Genomic DNA, 16189 nt, shown 5'->3' on the forward strand with positions numbered 1-16189 from the left:
CTGTGTTCTAATTCTATATTAAAAGAATATTATCAGATAACTAAATTATCTACAAAGTACTACAGAGCTCAAGTTCAACTTTAAAAGAAAACTTTAACTGCTTTGCATATTTCAGTACATACTGTATTGGAGTTCCTAGGATTTGGAATGCTCTTTGTAAGTCATCTTGCATTAATGCAAAATTGACTGATATTTTTTAAAGTCTCAGCAGTCGGGAAATTCAAACTTATACTATTTTACCTCACTTTCTTGCTTATAACATTATATCTAAAATACACTGATAAAGTTATTTCTAAGGTAGCTATCAACATGGTATCTAAAAGCACAATACTGTAAGTACAATATGGCTCTTAAGATGCTATTGAAACATACCTCTGAATTTCCTCAATTTTATGTTTAAAATTTGTCAGAATATTGCAGTCATAACTTTTTTCCGTTTGATTTCTTTATTTTTAAGATAGAAGAAAAGTTTATTTTTAACTTTCATGCAGGTTCTGTGTTTTGAGTGTGGGGAGAGGGACTCAGACTACGCTCTAGGAATGCTGACATCTTCATCACCGCATTTACTTACCACCTCCTCTTAATTTAAAAAATGATGCCTCTGCTGGTGAACTGAAGGGAGCTTTTCTGTGTTCTTTCTCTGGTGTCGTGCTCCATCAAATGAGAGTTTATGGGCTTCTGTAAATCCTAGGCCTGGTCCAAAAACACAAGTTGCACTGGTTAAACTAAAATCAGTGCAAAACCAGACCATGCCCTGCAAATGAGGGAAATCATTTTTTGAGATTGTAAAGAAGTATTAAAATGCCGATCAAGGTATACAGAATTTATACGTAATATTAACTGCCTTCTTCAGTTTCTTTTCAAAGTTTTCATATTGCATTCTCAGCAAAATAATGCTCTAAAAGTTTTTTTCAATGTTGTAAGAACAGGTACTAGAATGGATAACAATACTAACAGTGTCTTGTTTAAGCAGCAAAGAATCCTGTGGCACCTTATAGACTAACAGACGTTTTGGAGCATGAGCTTTCGTGGGTGAATACCCACTTCCTCAGATGCATGTAATGGAAATATCCAGGGGCAGGTATATATATGCTAGCAAGCAAGCTAGAGATAACAAGGTCAGTTCAATCAGGGAGGATGAGGCCCTGTTCTAGCAGTTGAGGTGTGAAAACCAAGAGAGGAGAAACTGGTTCTGTAATTGGCAAGCCATTCACAGTCTTTGTTCAATCCTGAGCTGATGGTGTCAAATTTGCAGATGAACTGAAGCTCAGCAGTTTCTCTTTGAAGTCTGGTCCTGAAGTTTTTTTGCTGCAGGATGGCCACCTTAAGGTCTGCTATAGTGTGGCCAGGGAGGTTGAAGTGCTCTCCTACAGGTTTTTGTATATTGCCATTCTAACGTCTGATTTGTGTCCATTTATCCTTTTCCATAGAGACTGTCCAGTTTGGCCGATGTACATAGCAGAGGGGCATTGCTGGCATATGATGGCATATATTACATTGGTGGATGTGCAGGTGAATGAACCAGTGATGGTGTGGCTGATCTGGTTAGGTCCTGTGATGGTGTCGCTGGTGTAGATATGTGGGCAGAGTTGGCATCGAGGTTTGTTGCATGGATTGGTTCCTGAGCTAGAGTTGTTATGGTGCGGTGTGCAGTTACTGATGAGAATATGTTTCAGGTTGGCAGGTTGTCTGTGGGCAAGGACTGGCCTGCCACCCAAGGCCTGTGAAAGTGTGGGATCGTTGTCCAGGATGGGTTGTAGATCCTTGATGATGCGTTGGAGGGTTTTTAGCTGGGGGCTGTATGTGATGGCCAGTGGAGTCCTGTTGGTTTCTTTCTTGGGTTTGTCTTGCAGTAGGAGGCTTCTGGGTACACGTCTGGCTCTGTTGATCTGTTTCTGTCTTGTTTAATAGTGCATTTCTCTAGCTATGCCTATCCTATTGTATGAAAACCTATACTGTGGTATGTAAATATTTGTCTATAGTTTTTTTGTCCTTAATCACCTAAATACTTTATTATATAGGTAAATTGAAAGCTTATAGTAGTTTCTTTACACATCATAATAGCACAAGATTTTTCTTTAACATACTATACAGCTACACAGTTTCAGATCAGAGAATATTTTTATAAACTCCTTTATTCAAAATTACTGGCACACTAGGATACGGCATTCAAGATAATCTATTCCAGGGAAAGAAAAGTGTTTACTTTCTTGCTGTGTTATGTACTCCTCAACTTCTTTCATGGAAGAATTTTTAGTAGCTTCCAGAGGCACTTTGGGGGGGGGGGGGGGCTGAAAGACGTGTAGAAATCAGATTTTCTGTCCTTAATTGTCTTAAACAGAAAAAGAACCCCTCCATCCAAAAAAACAAACATACACACAAAAATGGCCCTGTAAGTGTATGCTTTTTCTTTGTGCCTGATAGTTCTGTTAATGTATTTTAAACTAGTAAAATAGTCCTTTTTATGAAAAAGTGAGACTTTATTTTTATTTTTATCAGGTTCAAGCCATTTTTTCCATTTCAAGTTATGTCACCTGAGGAATATGAAGATCGGGATCTCAACATACAAGATTTTCCATTGACAGAAGGCCGACTTAAAATTACCTTAATAGAATGTACAAGGTATGTCCTATCCTCTGCTCTGTCACTCTTTCTGGACTAAGTAATTTTTAGTGGTTTTCAAGTACATGATATTATTACTAAGGCTGTTTTGATACAAGAACACTGCAGCTTCACTCTCCTGGTTGAACTCGTACTAGAATATAGCTTTTTTAAATTAAAAATTATTTCTCTTAATGATCAGTTGAAACATGGAACACACACTAAGCTGTTGAGATAATTCTGTGGGTGTATGTAGATCTGTGTAAAATGATAATTTTTCTTCTTCTTTGCTTTTGGTTGCTTAAGCGTTAATCTGCTCCTACTGCTTATTTCCCCCCATCAAGTAAGAATTCATAGGTTCATAGGCTTATTGGTAACTTCATAATTTTGTTGCTGTGGAAGTGATTTTAATATTGAAAATAAAAAGAATTAACAAAATCAAAAGCCCAAAGCAAGTAAAACTTGTTTTTGTGAAAATGCCCTCAAATTCATAAAATTTAAGGCTGGATGGGACCATTAAATGATCTAGTCTGACCTCCTGTGTATCACAGACCATTACATTTCACCCAGTTCCCTGGTATTGAATCCAATAACTTTTGTGTTTCACTAAAACATTCACCAGCTCACTGCTGCGGCAGTGTGCTGGCTATCGAACGTAAATATACATTTTGTAGTTGTTGCTACCTGCTGACACCATATGAAAGAAGAAGACTAAAGCATAACTTGTTTTTTGGGAAAATATATTTTAGCCAGGCATCTAGGCTTAATTTGAAGACATCAAGAGACAAAGAATCTCCCACTTCCCTTGATAGTTTTTCTCTGTGGTTAATTACCCTCATTGTTAGAAATTTGCACCAGATTTCTCATTTGAATTGGTCTGTCTTCAGCTTCCATACATTGATTCTTGTTATGCCCTTTTCCACTAAATTAAAGAATCTTTTAGTATCTGGTATTTTATCCACATGAAGGTATTTATATGCTGTGATTAAGACAGCTCTCAATCTTGTTTTTCATAAACTAAACAGATTGATATTAAGTCTCTCCCTATAGGGCATCTTCTCCAGTTTTCAAATCAATTTTGTGGCTCTTTTATACCTTCTCCAATTTTTCAACATCTTTCTTCAAATGTGGCACTGGATACAGCATTGGTCTCACCAATATCGTATACAAAGGTGAAATCACCTTTCTACTCTTCTGTTTGTTCATCCAAGGATGATATTAGTCCTTTTTGCCACTGACTACATCTCACTGTGAACGTATGTTGAGTTGCTTGTTCAGTATGACCCCATGATCCTTTTCAGAGTCACTGCTTTCTGGGAGACAGTCTCCAATTTTCTAGTTATGATCTCATTCTTTGTTTCTTGAAGTGTAACTTAGCATTTGGCTGCATGAAAATGTATTTTGTTTGAATTGGCCCAGTTTACGAAGCAATCCCGATTGCTCTGCATATCTGCTCTGTCCACATGGTTATTTATGCCAATCTTTGTGTCATCAGCAAATTTTATCAGCAATGATTTTTATATTTACTTTCAGATTGGTGATGAAAATGTTGTAAAGCATTAGGCATAGTATGGATCCCTTTGGAACCTCACTAGAAACACCCCCATTCAATGACAATTCCCTGGTGATTGCAATTTTTTGAGATCTGTCAGTTAGCCAGTTGATGATCCATTTAATATGTGCTCTATTGATATTGTATCATGGTAATTTTCAAATCAGAATATTGTGCTTTACAAAATGCCTTCTTATATCTACTCAATTACATTTACCAACCAAATATATAATCTCATTGGAATGAAATCAGATTTGTTTGACAAGACCTATTTTCCACAAAGTATGTTGACTGGCTCTGGCATTAATTGTATTCTTGTCCTTTAATTCTTAATCAGTTGAATCCCATATCAACTGTTCCATTATTTTGCCAGGGATTCATGTCAGGCTAAAAGGCCTATAGTTACCTGAGTTGTCCCCCTTGCCCTTTTTAAATATCGGTGTAACATTAGCACTCTTCCAGTCACTGGAATTTTCCTGGCATTTCAAGGTTCTTCTTCGAGTGCTTGCTCATATCAATTCCAATTCAGTGTGTGCGCGACGCGTGCATGCTCATCGGAAGATTTTTACCCTAGCAACACTCGGTGGGTCGGCTGGGTGCCTCCTGGAGTGGCGCCACTATGGCGCTGGATATATACCTCTGTCGACCCAATGGCCCTTCAGTTCCTTCTTACCACCTGTGTCGGTCATTGGAACAGTGGAGCGCGGCTTAACTGATCTCCACTTCCCTAGCTACTCGTAGTTTTTCTCATTATTCTTGTGTATATAGTTGAAATTTCTATACTTGCAGTTAATTTTTAGTGGTTCTTTACATAGTGTATATAGTTAAGAGGGGTTCGGGGATTAGCCCCTTCCCCGCACTCAGTGTCGGGGCCCAAACCATGTTTCAAACCATGCTCGGCCTCTCACAAGCCGATGCCAACAGGAGATCGTCACGACTCCTTCCTTAAGTGCCTCGGGGAATCTCAACTTGCTGATAAGTGCCGCATTTGCAAGGCCTTCAAACCGAGGACAAAAAAGGAGTGAGATTTTCGTCTCAAACAGCTCCTGATGGAGGCAGCTCTTACTCCTCCGCCCTCAGCACTGAGCACTGGACAATCTACTGCCAGAAGCGCTTCTTCGGCACCGGATCATGCCGGCACCACTAAGACCCCTCGGCACCGACCATCTCCGGCACTGGTGCCTCCTCGGCATCATTCTCTTTCCCCGAGGGTAAAGAGGCCTAAGACTTGCTCTGATTCTGTACCCTCTGCGCCGCAGCTGAAGCACCTGGATAGATCGGACTGCCTGGCACCTACACCTGTCGCGGCACCGACTACCTTGGCACCGTTGATTCTGGTCCCGCAAGGGCTGTCGAGTCCGGTCCCTGAAAGCTCCCTGCCAAGAGCAGTGATTTGAGTTCACGATTCTCTCCACGCCAGAGACATTCTCCACAGCGAGGGATCTCATTGCAATGACTGAGTCTGTGCTGCCTCAACCCCCAGCACCGCCGGTGCGGGTCATACAGTCTGTGGGCAAGCCTGCCCTGATAAGACCACCTTCTATTAGCACCGCAGAACGGCACCACTCACGATCGCGATCCCGCTGGCGTTCCTGGTCCTGTTGCCGATCCCGGTCGTGATGCCGCTTGCAGTCCCAGCACCGATCACCTCTTCGGTACCGGTCGTACTCGTGGCGCAGATCAGCGTCCCGTTCGCTGGCCCGGTACTCTTGGTACTGATCCAGCTTCCGGCACCGCTTCAGGCACCGTGACTCTCGCAGCCGATCCAGACGCCGAGCTTCGAGATCCTGGTCGACTCCTGGCACCGCTCCGGTTGTAGGTCCCGATCTCGTTCCCGGTACCGGTGTGGCTCCCGGTACTGATCCCCGGGGCCTCACAAAGCAAAAACAACCAGAGAGGATTTTTCAGCCCCTCCTTGGCCATCCCTGCTCCCATCCGTGTCGTCCCAGGCGGACAGTTCATATACACAGGACCGGGACCCCGATGTGCCCACTAGGATCTTCCAGGAGACCCAGGCCCAAGATCAAGGCCCTCATCAGTGGTCATTCTGGACACCTTGGGCATATCACCAGGCCCAAGGTGTACCTTCAGCCCCATCTCGCTCTGCCGCATTGGAGCACCGGGTGCCGGAGGCGACCATCAGCTGCCCCCCTCCACCCACTACAGAGGAAGTGCCAGCTCCCCCACCAGAGTCTTGAGTTACCAAGGGAGTCAGAGGGCATCCAGGTCCACGAGGTCCCAGGACCCACTTGTCCCTGGCCTTTGATCTTCATCCTCTCCTTATGAGGCAGTGGCAGGGACATCCTCCACGGGCCCTCCTCCAGTTGATCTGAGGGCTCACCAGGACCTCCTGAGACGTGTGGCGCTCAATATGAATCTCCAGGCAGAGGAGGTTCCGAAGATAGAGGACCCGATGGTGGATATTCTGTCAGCTGGTGCCCCCACAAGAGTGCCCTTACCATTTATCCGGACGATACAGGCCAATGCTGATACCATCTGGCAGTCTCCAGCCTCTATTCAACCCACTGCCAAGGGAGTTGAGCGCAAGTACATGGTGCCCTCCAAGGGGTACGAGTACTTGTACATCCATCCTCCTCCCTGGACGTACAATCTGTCAGTGAGAGGGAACGCCATGGCTAGCAAGCTCCGGTGCCAAAATCGAAGGAGTCTAGGCGTATGGACTTATTGGGCCGTAAGGTGTACTCTGCAGGGGCCCTCCAACTCCAGGTGATGAATCAGCAAGCCTTGCCTAGATGCTGCAACTACAACACTTGGGCGGCGGTGGGCAAGTTTACGGAGCTAGTCCCCCAAGTCTCCCGTCAGGAATTTGCAGCCCTCTTGGAGGAGGGGAAAAAGGTAGCGAGAACTTCCCTCCAGGCCTTGTTGGATGCAGCTGACTGCAGCCAGGACTCTGGCCTCAGGAGTCACCATGAGGCGTATTTCATGGCTCCAAGTGTCAGGCCTCCTGCCAAGACTTCAGCATACGATACCGGACCTGCTCTTTGACAATCGAGGCCTGTTTTCTGAAAAGACGGACCCTAGGCTACAAAGCCTAAAGGACAACAGGGTCACCATGCGCTCTCTCGGCATGCGCACGCCGGTGACTCAGTGCAGGCCTTTCCGTCCCCAGCCTCACCGGCCGTACCCTCCGCCTAGACAAAGGCAGGACTTTGGTAGAAGGCGGGGTAGGACCGGCCGTAGACGACAGTCAGGATCCTGGGGGGCCAAAATCAGAGTCCCTCTAAACCACCTACGGGGCCAAAACCTAACTTTTGAAGTTACACCCAAGGATGGCGTACCAGTTACGTTCCAGGATCCCTTCCCTCCTTTTTCAAACTGCCTCTCCTTTTTCCTGCCTGCATGGTCCCTCCTAACTTCAGATCATTGGGTCCTATGCACGGTGGAACTTGAGTACCACTTCCACCCCCCATCCTTGTCCCTCTTCAGGGACCCCTCTCACGAGCAACTCCTCTTACAAGAGGTGCAGTCGCTTCTTGCCATGGGAGCCATAGAGGAGGTGCCAAACGACGAAAGAGGCAAGGGGTTTTACTCCCGCTATTTCCTAATCCCCAAGGCCAGGGGAGGTCTCAGACCTGTCCTAGACCTGCGAGAACTCAACAAGTTCATGATAAAGTTGAAGTTCCACATGGTATCCCTGGGGACCATCATCCCGTCCTTGGATCCCGGAGACTGGTATGCCACCCTCAACATGAAGGACGCATATTTTCACATCGCCATTTATCCTCCTCACAGGCAGTACCTCCGGTTTGTGGCCAACTGTCAGCATTTCCAGTTTACGGTCCTACCGTTTGGCCTCTCTACAGCCCCAAGAGTATTCACAAAGTGCATGGCTGTAGTTGCCGCCGCCCTCCGCCCCTGTCGGATACACGTTTTTCCATATCTGGACAATTGGCTCATCCGAGGGACCTCAGAGTCACAAGTCTCCTATCATGTGGGCATCGTCAAGGACCTATTCATTTGTCTAGGCCTGATAATCAACACAGAGAAATCTACTCCGGTTCCCACACAGAGGATAGACTTCATTGGGGCCATTCTGGACTTCAGTCTCGCCAGAGCCTGCTTACCTCAGCCTCTGTTTCAGACGATGGTAACAATTATCCGAGGCCTACAGAACTTCCCAATGACTTCGGCTCGCACGTGTCTCGGACTCCTGGGTCACATGGCTGCCTGCACCTTCATGACCAAACACGCCAGGCTACACCTCCATCCCCTCCAATCTTGGCTCAATTCGGTATGCCACCTGAGCAGAGACGCCATAGACATGATAGTCACCATTCCCCCGAGCATCATACGCTCCCTCGACAGGTGGCTGACGCCCTCCCTGGTGTGTGCAGGGATGCCGTTCCATCCGCACCAGCCTTCTATATCCCTGACAACATACGCGTCATCTCTCGGCTGGGGTGCTCACCTCGGACATCTTCGCACTCAAGGCCTTTGGTCATCTCAGGAGCTGGCCTTGCACATCAATGTCCGAGAGCTGAAAGCAGTCCGCCTTCCTTGCCAGGTGTTTCAACAGCATTTGCAAGGCTGTTGTGTCTCAGTGTTCACAGACAACACAACGGCCACGTATTACTTAAACAAGCAGGGAGGGACACGGTCTTCCCCCCCCCCCTTTGTCAGGAAGCCATCCAACTCTGGGACTTTTGTATAGCCCACTCGATAGACCTGGTAGCGTCCTTCCTCCCAGGCATTCGGAACACACAGGCAGATCAACTCAGCAGATCCTTCCTGTCTCACAAGTGGTTGATTCATCCGGAAGTTATCCATTCTGTCCCCCGGAAGTGGGAATTTCCCCACATAGACCTCTTCGCTTCCTGTGAGAATAGGAAATACCAGATGTTCTGCTCCTTTCAAGGTCTCTCCCTGGGTTCAATCTCGGACGCCTTCCTGATACTGTGGACGGGCCAACTGCTTTATGCCTTTCCACTGTTTCCGCTGATTCACAGGGTCCTGCTAAAGCTCCTCAGAGACGGAGCTCGCTTAATCATGATCGCTCCAGCATGGCCCAGACAGCACTGGTACACCATGTTGCTTGACTAGTCGATAGCCAACCCAATTACCCTGCCTCTTTGCCCAGACCTCATAACTCAGGACCACGGCAGACTTCCCCACCCAGACCTGCAGTCCCTTCACCTCGCGGCATGGCTGCTGCGTGGTTAAGCCAATCAGAATTACATTGCTCTGCCTCAGTACAAGAAGTACTCCTGGGTAGCAAAAAAACCTTCCACTCAGGCCACGTATCTGGCCAAGTGGAAGCGCTTCTCCTGCTGGTGCAAAATGTTACTCCCACCGAGGTCCTGATCCCCACCATCTTGGACTACCTCTGGTCTCTCAAACAGCAGGGCCTAGCAATATCATCATTGAGGGTGCGCTTGGCAGCTATCTCTACCTTCCACCCAGAGGAGACTGGCCGCTCAGTGTTCTCGCACCCTATGGTTTCTAGGTTCCTCAAGGGCTTGGAGCGCCTATACCCCCAGGTACACCGCCCCGCCCCAACCTGGGACTTCAACCTGGTTCTATCCAGACTTATGTCTGCCCCATTCAAGCCGCTAGCAACCTGCTCGCTACTATACGTATCCTGGAAAACCACTTTCCTTGTAGCCATTACATCGGCCAGACGAGTCTCCGAGCTTCGGGCTCTCACGGTGGCCCACCGTATACTGTATTTCACAAGGACAAGATGCAGTTGCGACCACACCCAGCGTACCTCCTTAAGGTGTTATCGGCCTTTCATGTCAACCAGGATATCTTCCTTGCAGTCTTCTTCCCGAAACCACACTCAACACGAAGGGAGCAACAGTTGCACTCCCTAGATGTTTGTAGAGCGCTCGCATTTTATACTGAGCGGACAAAACCCTTTCGTAGAACGCCCCAACTCTTGGTGGACCGAATAAAGGGCCCACCTGTCTCCTCCCAGAGGATTTCATCTTCGGTGATGGCCTGCATCCGTACTTGTTATGACTTGGCTAATGTTCCCTCGAGCCGCCTCACTGCACAGTCTACGAGGCCCAGGCTTCATCTGCTGCCTTCCTGGCTCGTGTACCCATCCAGGAGATATGCCGTGCAGCTACCTGGTCTTCGGTACATACCTTTGCCTCTCATTACAGTCTGGTTCAACAGTCCAGAGATGACGCAGCCTTTATCTCAGCAGTTTTGCATTCTGCAACATCTCACTCTGACCCCACCGCCTAGGTAAGCCTTGGGAATCACCTAATTGGAATCGATATGAGCAAGCACTCGAAGAAGAAAAAACGGTTACTCACCTTTGTAACTGTTGTTCTTCGAGATGTGTTGCTCATATCCATTCCAAACCTGCCCTCCTTCCCCTCTGTCAGAGTAGCCGGCAAGAAGGAACTGAACGGCCGTTGAGTCGGCAGAGGTATGTATCCAGCGCCATAGTGGCGACACTCCAGGGGGCGGCCAGCCGACCCACTGAGTGTTGCTAGGGTAAAAATCTTCCGACGAGCGTGCACGCGGTGCACACACACCGAATTGGAATGGATATGAGCAACACATCTCGAACAGTAGTTACAAAAGTGAGTAACCGTCTTTTTGTTAAAGATTAATATCAGTGGGCCAGTGATCGCCTCCCCCCCACATTGTTAACACTCTTGGCTGCAAGTTATTCAGACTTGCTGATTTTAAAAATGATTATCTCTAATAGATGCTGTTTAACATCCTCCATAGTGACTAATGGACTGGAAAGTACTTCCTCATCTTTGTGATATGAGTACATCATCGTGTTCCTTTCTAAAACCAGAACAAAAATATTTATTGAACACTTCTTTTGCCTGTTCTGCACCATTGATAATGCCTTTACCATCTCCATCTAATAATGGGCCTATATCATTGCTAAGATTTCTCTTGTTCCGTATATACTTAAATTCCTTTTTATCATCCTTAGCCCTGCCAGCTATAGATTTTTTTCCCCTTACGTTCTTTGCTCCAGTTATCAATTTTCTACAATTCTTAATTTCTAATTTATATTGCTTTCTATCTACACTCCTTTTTTCCATTTGTTATGTTACTTTTTTTTATTTCTAACTTATGCTTTCACTTCACCATGGAATCGGGATTTTTTTTTTACCCACAGTTGTCTTGATTCTGGATTGTGAAATTGTGGTTTTTTGGCCACCTAGAAACTCCTCTCAAACTCTGTTTTCATTCACATGTTTCATCTGACGTTTTCCTTCCAATCAATTGTGCTTATAATTTTCTTCAGTTTCTACAATTAGCCGTTGTGGAGCACATCCATATGTATCTTGCCTTCCAACAGTGGCCAACATCAGGTGCTTCAGAGGAAATGAATAGAATAGGTAATCATCAAGTGATCCCTCTTGTGTTGCCTATTCCTAGTTTCTGGTAAGCAGAGGTTAGGGACATTCCGAGCATGGAATTCCGAGTTGCATCCCTGATCATTCTGCCTAATAGTCATTGATGGACCTATCCTCCATGAATTTATCTAGGTTGTTTTTCGAACCCTGTTTTGGCCTTCACAGCATCCTCCTAGCAATGAGTTTCACAGGTTGACTATGCGTTTTGTGAAGAAGTACTTTCTTCTGTTTGTTTTAAACCTGCTGCTCATTAATTTAGTTGGGTGACTGCCTAGTTTTTGTCTTAAGAGAGTGAGTAAATAACGCTTCCTTATTTCACTTTCTCCACACCGTTCAAGATTTTATAGACCTCTATCATTCCTTCTTAGCAGTTTCTTTTCCAACTTGAAAAGTCCCAGTATTTTTAAGCTCTCTTCATATGGAAGCTGTTCCATACCTCAGATCATTTTTGTTGCCCTTCTCTACCTTTTCCAATTCTATTATCTTTTTTGAGATGGAGTGACCAGATCTTCACATGGTATTCAAGATGTGGATGTACCATGGATTTATATAGAGGTATTATGAATTTTTCTCTCTTAGTATCTATCCTTTTCCTAATGATTCCTAACATTGTTAGCTTTTTTTGACTGGTGCTGCACATTGAGTGGATGTTTACAGAGAACTATCCAAAATGGCTCCAAGATCTTTGTTGAGTGGTAACAGCTAATTTAGATCCCATCATTTTGTATATATAGTTGGGATTATGTTTTCCAATGTGTGTTACTTTGTATTTACCAACATTGAATTTCATCTGCTATTTTGTTGCTCAGTCACCTAATTTTGTGAGATCTTTTTGTAGCTCTTCGCAGTCTACTTTGTACTTTACTATCTTAAGTAATTTTGTATCGTCTGCAAATTTTGCCACCTCACTGTTTACCCCTTTTTCCAGATCATTTATAAATTTGTTGAACTTCACTGGTCCTAGAACAGACCCCTGGGGGACACCATTATTTACCTGTCTCCATTGTGAAAACTGACTATTTATTCCTATCCTTTGTTTCCTATCTTTTAACCAGTTACTGAACCATGAAACAACTTTCCCTCTTATCCCGTGACTGCTTACTTTGTTTAAGAGCTTTTGATGAGGAACCTTGTCAAAGGCTTTCTGAAAGTCCAAGTACACTATCCACTGAATCACCTTTTGTCCACATGTTTGTTGACCCCCCTCAAAAAATTCTAATAGATTGTTGAGGCATGATTTTCCTTTACAAAGCCATGTTGATTCTTCCCCAACAAATTGTGTTCATCTACGTGTCTTATAATTCTGTTCTTCACTATAGTTTCAAACACTTTGCCTGGTACTGAAGCTAGGTATACCGGCCTGTAATTTGCTGGGATTGCCTCTAGAGCCTTTTTTAAAAATTGGCGTCCCATTAGCTATCATTCAGTCATCTGGTACAGAAGCTGTTTTAAAGGATAGATTACATACCACAGTTGTGCAATCTCATATTTGAGTTCCATCAGAACTCTTGGATGAATACCATCTGGACCTGGTGATTTATTACTGTTTAGTTTATCAGTTTTGTTCCAAAGCCTCCTCTAGTGACACCTCAATCTGGGACAGTTTCTCAGCTTTGTCACCTAAAAAGAATGGCTCAAATTTGTGAATTTTCCTTATATCCTCTGCAGTGAAGGCTGTTGCAAAGAATTAACTTAGTTTCTCTGCAGTGACCTTATCTTCCTGGAGTGCTCCTTTAGTACCTTGATCATCCAGTGGCCTCACTGATTATTTAGCAGGCTTTCTGCTTCTGATGAACTTAAATTTTATTTTTGCTGTTAGTTTTTGAGTCTTTGGCTAGTTGCTCTTCAAATTCTTTTTTGGCCACCCTAATTATACTTTTACACTTGATTTGTCAGTGTTTATGCTCTTTTCTGTTTTTCTCAGTAGAATTTAACTTCCAGTTTTTAAATAATGCCTTTTTGCATTTAACCGCTTCCTTTACTTTGTTGTTTAGCCGTGGTGGCACATTTTTGGTCCTCTTACTTTGTTTTTTAATTTGAGGCATGCAGTTAATTTGAGCCTCTATTATGGTGTTTTTAAAAAGTTTTCATCCAGCTTGCAATCATTTCACTTTTGGGACTTTACCTTTTAATTTCTGTTTAACTAGTTTCCTCATTTTTGTGTGGTTCCCCTTTCTGAAGTTAAATGCTACTGTAGTGGGCTTCTCCCCTGCTCCCTCCAGGGATCTTTAATTTAATTATATTATGGTCACTGCTAGTTAGGAGTCCAGCTATATTCACCTTTTGGACCAGATCTTGTGCTCCACTTAAGACTAAATCAAGAATTGCCTCTCTCCTTCTGGGTTCCAGGACTAGCTGATCCAAGAAGCAGTCATGTGTGGTGCAAATAAACTTTATTCCGGTCTGAGGTGATGGAGATAGTTGAAATCCCCCATTATTACTGAGGTTTTTTTTCTATTTTTATTAACTCTCTCTAATCTCCCTGAGCATTTCACAGTCATCATCACCATTCTGATCAGATGGTTGGTAGTATATCCCTACTGCTGTATTCTTCTTATTGAAGCACAGAATTTCTATCCGTAGAGACTTTTATGGTACAGTTTGGTTCATTTAAGTTTTTTCCTATATTTGACCGTATGCATTCTTTCACATATAGTGCCGCTCCGCTGCGAGCATGACCTATTCCGTCATTACTGTATATTTTTGTGACAAAGTGGGAATGTTCTTACAGTTTTGTCTGAATACTGTGTGCGCGCCTCAGTTTCTCCTGTATCAGAGGGGTAGCCGTGTTAGTCTGGATCTGTAAAAGCAGCAAAGAGTCCTGTGGCACCTTATAGACTAACAGATGTATTGGAGCATGTGCTTTCATGGGTACATCCGACGAAGCGGGTATTCACCCACGAAAGCTCATGCTCCAATATGTCTGTTAGTCTATAAGGTGCCACAGGACTCTGCTGCTTTTTCAGTTTCTCCTGTGTTACTCAAGTTACTCACAGACAAAGACCGACACTCTGTAACCTGGCAACTGATGGCCGAGGCTATCTTCTGTAAGAATCAGACATGGGGTTTAAAAGAACAAACGAGAGGTGGAGAGTAGGTGGCCTGTTGGCCTGAGAAAGAGACAAAGGAAGGAGGAGGGCAGGTGGGCATGACTGAGGCTGGAATGCTGGAAGCTGGTCAGTCTCCTGGTTGGGACTCAAGGGAGGGTAAGCCTAGGACTCTGGGCTCTCTATTCTGCCCTCTGCCCACCCCATGGACTTTGTTGTAACTTCCTGCTTTCTGTGCTAATAAGATCTGTTCTTGACTTGAATAAAGCTTTTGATACTGTCTCACATGACCTTCTCATAAACAAACTAGGGAAATGCAGCCTAGATGGAGCTACTATAAAGTGAGTGCAAAACTGGTTGGAAAACCGTTCCCAGAGAGTAATCATCAGTGGATCACAATCATCTTGGAAGGGCATAACAAGTGGGGTCCCACAGGTCCTATTCTGGGTCCACTTACAAAGTTTGCAGAGCGGTTGCAAGGGGTTGCTTTGAAGGATAGGATTATAATTCAAAATGATCAGGACAAGCTGGAGAAATGGTCTGATGTAAATAGGGTGAAATTCAATAAGGACAAATACACAGTACTCCACTTAGGAAGGAACAATCAGTTGCACACATACAAAATGGGAAATGACTGCCTAAGAAGGAGTACTGCAGAAAAGGATCTGGGGGTCGTAGTGGGCCACGAGCTAAATATGAGTCAACAGTGTAATGCTGTTGCAAAAAAAGCGAACATCATACTGCGATGTATTAGCAGAACTGTTGTAAGCAAGACAGAAGAAGTAATTCTTCCGCTCTACTCTGCACTGATTAGGCCTCAACTGGAGTATTGTGTCCAGTTCTGGGAGCCACATTTCAGGAAGGATGTGGACAAATTGGAGAGAGTTTGGAGAAGAGCAACAAAAATGATTAAAGGTCTCGAAAACATGACCTATGACGGAAGATAGAAAAAACTGGGTTTGTTTAGTCTGGAAAAGAGAAGACTGAGAGGGGACATAACAGTTTTCAAGTATGTAAAAGGTTGTTACAAGGAGAAGGAAGAAAAATTGTCTGTCTTAACCTCTGAGGATAGGACAAGAAGCAATGGGCTTAAATTGCAGCAAGGGAGGTTTAGGTTGGACATTAGGAAAAACTTCCTAATGTCAGAGTGGGTAAGCACTGGAATAAATTACCTCAGGAGGTTGTGGAGTCTCCCTCATTGGAGATTTTTAAGAGCAGGTTAGGTTAGACAAACACCTGTCAGAGATGGTCTAGATAATACTTAGTCTGAACTGTACTAGATGACCTCTCGAGGTCCCTTCCAGTTCTGTGATTCTTCAACTAATAAACGCTTCTGTTTTATCTCGCTGGTGAGAGTCATTGCTGACTATGAAATTGAGGGTGCATGGGCCTTTTGAGGGGCACATAAGGCTTCCCCACGTGTCCTCTCCATGTGGACTCACTGCGGGGAGCTCACAGCGTGGAACAGGGGTGCTGAATGCTCTGAAGTCAGACTCAAGGAGGTGCTGAAGCAAAGGAGGCTTGCCCTAGTGACAGTATGCCCTGAGAGGAGTCACCCTGCCAGAGGGTCCTGTCTGACTTCATTCAGAGCGGTACCAGAGCATCAAGCCTGTGCACTCATGAGAATTTTGTAC

At 44.7% G+C, this 16189-nt stretch overlaps 1 protein-coding gene across 1 annotated transcript in view; it reads left to right on the forward strand.

Moving 5' to 3' along the window:
- The window catches only part of PDZD8 (PDZ domain containing 8), a 133046-nt gene that overhangs the window by 34458 nt on the left and 82399 nt on the right, over positions 1-16189 (forward strand). The window contains exon 2 of the mRNA XM_050958935.1: positions 2500-2622. Coding sequence (XP_050814892.1) covers positions 2500-2622 — 123 coding nt within the window. The remainder of the gene's footprint in view (positions 1-2499; positions 2623-16189) is intronic.

This window comes from Gopherus flavomarginatus, chromosome 6, assembly GCF_025201925.1.
Source record: "Gopherus flavomarginatus isolate rGopFla2 chromosome 6, rGopFla2.mat.asm, whole genome shotgun sequence".
In the NCBI taxonomy this organism is placed as follows: domain Eukaryota; kingdom Metazoa; phylum Chordata; order Testudines; family Testudinidae; genus Gopherus; species Gopherus flavomarginatus.